The sequence below is a fragment of the Oncorhynchus masou genome, chromosome 9 (genome assembly GCF_036934945.1).
Source record: "Oncorhynchus masou masou isolate Uvic2021 chromosome 9, UVic_Omas_1.1, whole genome shotgun sequence".
NCBI classification, from domain to species: Eukaryota; Metazoa; Chordata; class Actinopteri; order Salmoniformes; family Salmonidae; genus Oncorhynchus; species Oncorhynchus masou.
The window spans coordinates 21,702,670-21,711,219 of record NC_088220.1 but is presented as its reverse complement, the minus strand read 5'-3'; the positions used below and the strand labels follow the sequence as shown (position 1 = coordinate 21,711,219).

Sequence of the window (8,550 nt, the reverse complement as noted above, 5' to 3'; positions counted from 1 at the left end):
CTCTGATTCACCTATTATCTTTGATGGGAACAAATACAACCATCAGAAAGGCAATGACGCATGACCAAATACTTATTTCTGCAGGACAGTCTGTCTGTGTACATACACTACAGAAAACCAAAGGGAGCGGCAACATTGGCAGTAGCTTGTTCTCATACAGATTATTTTTAAGTTATGCAGACTTTGCCACCCTCAGCGCAATTCAGAGAAATAGTGGGTTCATCAGTAATGCATCTGATGCTTTTCTTGGAAAAGAGGATGTGGTGATTTGAAAAGGGACTATCCTTTCTCAGTAAGATTTCTAAGTATAAATAACCACAAGAAGCTTATGCTCTGGCATCCTCTGTTTCCTGCCACTGAGTTTCCCTATTATTTACATCAGTTCTTCAGCATTTCTTGCTCCATAAATTGTATACTATTCAATTGTTTGGGCCAACAGAGAATTGATTAAAAAAAGACATTACATTGTTCATGATATAAGGCTTGATGCATTGGTGTTGCAGTAGTATTGTCGATGGCTCAATTGTGTAACGGTCCCATTCCCTGTGGCAGCCATTCTCAGACCGTTTTTGCAAGGTAGTTAACGTTAGCTAACGCTAGTTGCTGTACCTTTGCCAAAGCGTTAGTATTTCACCACCCATAGTTTGGCCTCAATCTTATTTTTTAAATGTCCAGCCAACCTTTACAGCAATTTTATTTTCATGACTGATCAAAACTCGTTTTTATTATAGCTCTCTCTTGTCCCTCTGCCGCAGAACAATACATTTCCATAAAAATCGCAGTATCGAAACACAACACATATATAGCATTTTGATAAATCGTGATACATATAGAATCTCAATACATTTCTTATCGGCACCTAAGTATCGTGATAATATCGTATCGTGAAATCCCTGGCAATTCCCAGCCCTCCTACTCACCAGTGTATGTCTGCTAGTTAATTACAGTGAAAAGCATCTATATTGAAATCTGCACCTGCTTCCAATTAACTTCAATGTTAATTTAAAACCTCCCATCAAAAACTATGGCAGTGGAATAATGGGATATACCAAAGATAACCTACTATATTGACAAGACAGCCAAGTAGCTGGTCTAACAATGGAAATACATGTACACAAAGATAGAAGGCAGGGGAGATCAGGTGGGACCATTCTAGTCAATTAGACGACAGATGCGCGTGTGAACAACAGGCACATCTAATTTACAGTCGTCGTTTTTCTCAAAGTGCCCGGAATGCCACATGCATCCACTTATATCAGTACATTCGTAACAGCCTAAACATTACAAAACGTATATTCCATCAGATAGGGCTGATGTAAATCGACACTCCCTCATAGACCTCCGTACAAAAAGGGCTTATCTCACAAGGACCGATTTTGGGTGTAGTAAATCATCTCGCTTCGTCTCTTCCTCTTTTTTAATTTTTTTAATTTCACCTTTATTTAACCAGGAAGGCCAGTTGAGAACAAGTTCTCATTTACAACTGCGACCTGGCCAAGATAAAGCAAAGCAGTGCAACAAAAACAACACAGAGTTACACATGGACTAAACAAACGTACAGGCAATAACACAAAATAAAGAAATCGATATACAGTGTGTGCAAATGTAGTAAGATTAGGGAGGTAAGGCAATAAATAGGCCATAGTGGCGAAATAATTACAATTTAGCAATTAAACACTGGAGTGATACTTGCTATACCTTATTCCCATTGCAGACAAAATAACCAGATTTGATTGAGTTCAGACATCAATTTCAGGGAAATAGGTCTCTAAATCAGTAGACGTCAGATAGGGCACATGAACTATTACTCTCTTGATTAACATCGTATCAAGCTAAGTTTAATCAGATCATTTAGCATCCACTGTTTTTAGGTAGTGGAATAGACATTTTTTTAGGATCCAATCAATATGATATGGCACCATCACCATTACAGTCTCGCTGAGTATGTGCTTGTATCTCTTCCAGATAACGCTAATGGAGCTAAGCAAACACATTTCTAATGTACCCTGGACAGTGAGGAGTCACTAACACACTGATTAATCACAGATCAATTTCATTGCTTTCATTCACACACTATGTTCCCCTTTAGAACGGTTGTGTCAGTTTAAACCTATAATGTATTTCTTCTAATGCACTACCTATTGACCTTCAGTCTATGACAGAGGAAACTGATCTGCAATGAAGCTCAAATGATGAACTCCGTAGCCATTGCATGCTGTAACACAATGACATACAGTAGATCAGTCTTAAGAAATGTCAGCCCAAGAAGAAACCAGTTCATGTAATGACTAAGTATAGGCTAGTAAAATTATGTGCAATAGTCATTTATAAACTGGGGGGGGGGGGTCGAGCCCAGAATGCTGATTGGCTGACAGCCACGGTATATCAGACCGTATACCACAGGTATGACAAAACATTTATTTTTACTGTTGTAATTACGTTGGTAACCAGTTTATAATGGCAATAAGTCACCTCGGGCGTTTGTAGTATATGGCCGATATACCACGGCTAAGGTCTGTATCCATGCACTCCGCGTTGCGCATAAGAACAGTCCTTAACAGTGGTATATTGGCCATATACCACACCTCCTGGTGCCTTATTGCTTAAATTTAGCATGTCTTTTGTGAATACATTTATATTGAGGTGTAATTCTAATTTGTCTGAGATTCTGTAAAATTGTCATTCTAACAAATATTGGACATTGCAATTTGCATTGCAAAAGCCAATCAATAAGTAGTTTATCCATTGATATATTTCTCTCTAATGAAAATTAAAAGAAACATCAAGGAAAATATGATGCGTCGATATCAATTTATTTCTCATTATGCGTTACATTACTATTGAGTACATAACAGAAACAGTTCTGGTTTGTGTCTGTTCTGCAACACTATATTGCCAACACCGCAGTCAGGTCAGTAATTCATGGTTGTGGTATATACAATTTATAATTGGACTTCCAAAAAAGAACCAACAAAAACATCCCATCTTGGTCCGTTGAACTTTCCTCCCCAGAATGAATGGTACAATATACACAGAAATAGTTGTTTTATGGCAATTCATCGCTTCATTCAAAATAAAGATCTACTCACAATATCTAGTTGATCTATTATATTGTTTTCAGAATGACTTAAATGCGTAACTTTATACAGGAAAAAGACAAGCGAAGTAAAGCTTCTTTAAGGTAAATACATGTTCTAATGTACAGCAGTTAGTGTTAACTGTTGAAGTGGAAAGAGTAATGAGTTCGACAGGATAGGATCAGTAGCCAAGGAGAGTAAGCCAAGACATCATGAAAAACCTTCCCATTCAAAGACAATTTGGCAACATAAAAATATCTCCTGTGTGCAATGCAATGGATATCTGCATTATTTTACATGTCATGCTCAACCCTGGCCCCCATGCACAAACCACAAGAAAAAAACTAAAGATTTGTTAGCGGTGAATACTGTGTTACCATGTTGCATTTATGAATGTGTCAGCCTTCATATTTTAACTTAAAGGGAAGACTTGATGCAAAAACTGTCCTTTATGATTAACCGCATTTATAAAAAAAAATATTTAAAAAAAGAAGCAGTTTTTAAGCACTTATCTCTGTTGGCATTGAGTTATCACTTCCCATGAAGTGACTCAGTGTTCCATCTATGCCATCAACATTAAATGAACCACAGAAGTAGGAAGTTAACCTCATCTTATGATACATTTGGTAGTTTTAATTGAATACTCATTCAATATTAGTGCTGTGCTTTGCCTCAGCAGGATCATACTACCAATGTTTATAGATTAAGACAAAACTTTATATAAAAAAAAAAAAGAGAACTAGATTCTTCAAAACAAGGTGCTTCATTTAAAAATAATAATTATGTGCAGGTGTCCAATTCTAAGGATATAAACTAGAACTCCAGAACGGTCCCAATAGGGCAGCTTTGCTTCAATGTGAATGGGGCTCTAGGATGTGGGACCAGCTGTGATGTTAGCGGAGGACGTTATTGTGAGGCTTAGAGGGAACACTGACTCATTCATTCTTGTCACATGAAGACGTCCAACACATCTTCCCCATGGTCCTCCTCCTCGGTGACTTTGAGTGACAGCACCTCTTCATTGAGGAACAGGCCACTCAGCCTCTCCTTGCGGGCCTGTCTCTGTTCCTTCAGCTGTCTCTTACGCAGGGCTTTCTGCTGCAGTTTCCTCTGCTTAGAGCGTTTCTTCCAACACAAATAGGACAAGAAGATAAGCAATGTGTGGCAGTGGCACACCAAGCACACACACAAGAGAACAGACAGCACACCAAGCAGTGCAAAACAAAGGCTCAGGCTACAGGTTCCATGACTCAAATGTAGGGTAATGTTTTTTACTTGAGGCAGGAGATCCATTTTCCATTATATCTGGTCACTTCATCCTACAGTAGGTCACCTACATAGAGAATATTTCCCTGTTATCACTGTGCAAAACTGTAGGAGTGTGTACATATCAAATAGAAACCCATTTGAATAACTCATGTAGAGTAACGCGCACCACATTGATGCCACATGGAAGTGATTGCAATAATAATGCAAGGAGGAATACATACATTGATGTCCCAAAGTATTTGGACAGTGACATGTTTGTTTTGGCTTTGTACTCTAGCACCTTGGATTTTAAATGACTATGAGGTTAAAGTGTAAACGGTGTCAGCTTTAATCTGAGGATCTTTTCAGAATATGCTTCTAAACACTTCTACATTAATGTAACCTCAGTCATTGTATCATTTCAAAGCCAAAGTGCTGGTGTACAGAGCTAAAACAAACTGTCCAAATACTTTTGAACCTCACTGTAGCCTCCCAAGTGAACGTTCGTTCTTTGCGTTTTTTCAAAATGCAGGTCTCTCTCTGCCTTGTCAACATCCTCCATTTCAGTGTTGGTTTATTTTTCCACTTGTCTATGCCTCCCATCCGTGGGTTAGTAGCTAGTATGCTAGCATAGTTTTTAGCATTTTTAAGCTAACAACTCAACCAGGCAATAAATTACAGGAAGAAGGAAAGAAGATAACTTCATGTAAATAATCTTTATCTCTTTATTTAAAACCTATTCGAGGGAGATTAAGCTAGCAAAACACAACACTGCGTAATACTAGATAAAATGTGTTTTTTAATTACGCAAGATGCTGTTGGCGCTGGTAGATACTTTCCTCTCCTCTGAGCTTCCCTATCGAGGGAGATGTCCAAATCATTGGTCCATTTTTCTAGGGAGGATACCTACTTCTGTCTGTTTTTATTTAAAGCTCAGGTGCATCGTGTTTCCAAAGATCATCCTTCAAGGCACTGTATGTTGTTGATTTCAGTCAAATTGCAATTTCAGTTGCTGTTTAATCTGTAGGTATGGAAAACTTGAGGAGCTATTCAAAAGCCATAGTGAACTTCAACAGTCAGAGTGAAGTCCCTGCCTTACCTTGGAGTCCCGGATACGTTCAGCTGCACTGGACAGGTTCCCGTCGCTGTGGGCACGGCTGATGTTAGCTGTGCTGCAGTTGGACGTGGAGTTGCCGGTGGAGCCTGTGGATCCAGTGGAGCTGCTGGCACTGCTGACCAAGCTAGCATTACTGCTGCTCACCCCACTAGTGCTAGCACTGCTGTGGCCACTCCTCTTCCAGCTGTCTCGGGTGCTGCTGGGGCGCTGCCGCGGACTGTGCTCCCGGATGTAGTTCCTCACCTGGAGGATAGGAAAGTCAATGCTTCAGGTTCAACTTACATCTGAAAAGTTGTACTATTTCTTTAGATGTGAATACACTGCACAGTGTCACAATCCAATATTTTTTACATTTTTTAAAAAGTGTGTACCATATGTGCTATTCACTCACCTGTTTCAGTTTCTCATCCGTCAGGCAGTTGAGCTCAATGATGAACTCGCTGTCTGTGGGGGATATCTGTGCACACGGGTCAATGATCTTGATGATGTCCAACTGCTCTCGTAGCCCCATCTCTGTGCTGACCTTTCTGCTTAGATATTCAATATATTCCACCTGACAGAGAGACAAAGCCTATAACATCTGCAACCACTGCTTTACAATTCTGGCATTGTGAATTTGAGAGCTGGTCTCCATACCTGTTCATCATTGGTCATAGCACTCCAAGGGAGCTCATCCAGATTTCTATGTGGTTTGGTCTTTCTCTTGGAGGAGAGGCACGGGGAGCTCGGAACACTGGGTATGATGTCAGAGAGTACATCACTTCCACTGGTTATGTCACTTCCAGGCAACTGTGGATAAACAAAAAACATTAACCCAAATGGAACAACTACCAACATAACATAAATATTTTTGTCAAGTTATCACATTGGGGGGCACATACCTGCCACTCAAATTCGCTGTCTGACCAGTCCCAGTAAGTGCTGATAGAGGAAGACACGTCGCTGCAGACGCTGCCCTCCGGGAACAGGTCAAAGGAGGTGAACTCCTGGTCATCCAAAAGGGAGTAGCAGTCCTCCTGGTCTCCCACAGAGACGGAGGAGAACAGCTCCTCACTGCATTCAGAGCTGGCCACACTGGTTCCACAAGACGTCAGGTTCCATCTGAAAACAGTCAACAAAAGCAACATTTTGTTGTGGTTAGTTTAGCCTGTTCCACTACCGTCTTGCATTAAAAAGTGGAATGCATGTCAAAAACAGGTAGCTAGCCATCAGCCTTACCTGTTACTATGTAAGCGGCGCAGTTGGTCTGTCCGGTGACAAGAGGATAACTGACAGCCAAAGTCACTGACATCCAATGTGCCCGTCTCACTAATGTTCCCTCGCTGAGACAGCAGCCGTGGAAAGGGCTCCTCTGGAGAGAGGAACTTTTCATAAAGAGCCTCAGACATTTTTGTTTTCTCCACCTGAGAAAAACAGTGGGAAATAAGTGTAATTAGAAAATGTTTTATAGGTAGCTAGCTAGCCAGGGAACTGTTAAACAAGGCTCTTTCCACTTGGATAATTAAGCAGATTAGCCTACTCTACATGTCCAAAACTATGTGGACACCTGCTCATCAAACATCTCATTACAAAATCATGGGCCTTAATATGGAGTGGGTCCCCTCTTTGTTGTGATAACAGCCTCCACTCTTCTGGGAAAACTTTCCACTAGATGTTGGAGCATTGCTGTGGAGACTTGATTCCCCAAGCTGTAGTATGCTGTAGCATTAAGATTCCCTTCAAAGGAATCTTAATCTTTGGCCAAGCCCAAAGCATGAAAAACAGCCCAAGACTCATCATTCCTCCTCCACAAAGGCAGGTAGCGTTCTACTGGCATTCGACCAAACCCAGATCCGTCGGACTGCCAGATAGTGAAGCGTAATTCATCATTCCAGAGAACACATTTCCACTGCTCCAGAGTCCATTAGCGGTGAGTTTACACCACTCCAGCCGACACCTGGCATTGCTCATGGTGATCTTAGCCTTGTGTGCTGATGCTCAGCCATGGAAACCCATTTGGAATGGAAACCCATTTCAATTAACAGCTATTGTGACTGTTGCAACAGGCGATTTTTACTCACTACAAGCTTCAGCGATCCCGTTCTGTGAGCTTGTGTGACCTACCACTTCTCTGATGAGCCGTTGTTGCTCCTAGACGTTGCCATTTCACACTAACAACACTTACAGTTGACTGGGCAGCAATTTGACAAACTGACTTGTTGGAAAGGTGTCACGTTTAAAGTCACTGAGCTTTTCAGTAAGACAATTTTACTGACAATGTTTGTCTATAGAGATTGCATGGCTGTGTGCTCGACTTTATACACCTGTCAGCAACGGGTGTGGCTGAAATTTCCGAATCCACTCATTTGAAGCGGTAAGCACATTATTTTGTACATAGTGTATCTAAGATTGGCTGGCAAGACAAATTAACTGGCAGCGTAGCGACTAGCGGTCTGTTAACAAAACATTGCTAACAACGGCTAACTACCTAGTTAGCTAGCGTCCCCAGCAAGCTTCCGAGTTAGTTCGAGTCAGTTAACTAACAAGTAGATGGATAACTTGTCAATTTCAAATGTTAACATGTTACATGCTAATGATCTAGCTAGCTAGTTATTTTGGGACAAAAGTACATAATTTTGAAGGGAAACATCGAGGCCTCGCTAGCTAAATCCTCCGCGAAATCGAAAAGGCAGAGAGTTAACATTAGCTGGCCTGTTCGAGATAATAATCAACTCGCTAATAATATGCCCAACATCATTTGCCACGGAAGACCTTGCCTGGTCGAAAGAAGTTGACCAAACAACAAACCTGCAGTTGTTCAGAGAAAAACAGTTATTTCCTCCTCCATTTGCAAACACTACGCAACTCCGCAATCACGCACGTCAATTCAACGCTTTGAAAACGACTGCGCCCCCTTGCAAGTGAAAATAGGAAGTAGATGGCATGTCATGGAAGAGACTAGAAGGACAGATATCTGTTTCATTGTTCTATTTCGCCGAACGTATAAATCTGGAGCATCCACTTGGCGTTTCCAGAGGAAGCAAAGAGGTCGGCAGTGGGAGAAGATGAAATTAGATGGATTTTGGCCGACAGTCTGAAAATGTTTTCATCGATGCAACATTTCATCTC

At 41.0% G+C, this 8,550-nt stretch overlaps 1 protein-coding gene across 2 annotated transcripts; it reads right to left on the bottom strand.

Annotated features, from left to right (window-relative positions):
* Window positions 1–2,796: 2,796 nt before the first annotated feature.
* Window positions 2,797–8,339, bottom strand: fam199x (family with sequence similarity 199, X-linked). Of its 2 annotated transcripts, none has more exons than XM_064973462.1 (7): window positions 8,230–8,338; window positions 6,661–6,845; window positions 6,324–6,543; window positions 6,079–6,231; window positions 5,834–5,995; window positions 5,425–5,685; window positions 2,797–4,202 (listed from the first exon to the last, which is right to left on the bottom strand). In XM_064973462.1, the coding sequence occupies exons 2-7, from the start codon at window positions 6,828–6,830 to the stop codon at window positions 4,026–4,028; spliced, it is 1,143 nt and encodes a 380-aa protein (XP_064829534.1). In that variant the 5' UTR covers window positions 6,831–6,845; window positions 8,230–8,338; the 3' UTR covers window positions 2,797–4,025. The 2 variants fall into 2 exon arrangements, with proteins under 2 accessions (XP_064829534.1, XP_064829535.1); XM_064973463.1 differs by having other exon boundaries at window positions 4,078–4,410; window positions 8,230–8,339.
* Between the last annotated feature and the right edge of the window lie 211 nt (window positions 8,340–8,550).

What these genes read in the sequence shown, in the direction of transcription:
- fam199x (XM_064973462.1), bottom strand. Translation starts at nt 6,830, where the DNA reads ATGTCTGAGGCTCTTTATGAAAAGTTCCTCTCTCCAGAGGAGCCCTTT. An exon ending in CGCCGCTTACATAGTAACAG is followed by an intron (nt 6,544 to 6,660) that starts GTAAGGCTGATG and finishes GACTGTTTTCAG; the next exon opens with ATGGAACCTGACGTCTTGTG. An exon ending in CGGATGAGAAACTGAAACAG is followed by an intron (nt 5,686 to 5,833) that starts GTGAGTGAATAG and finishes CCTATCCTCCAG; the next exon opens with GTGAGGAACTACATCCGGGA.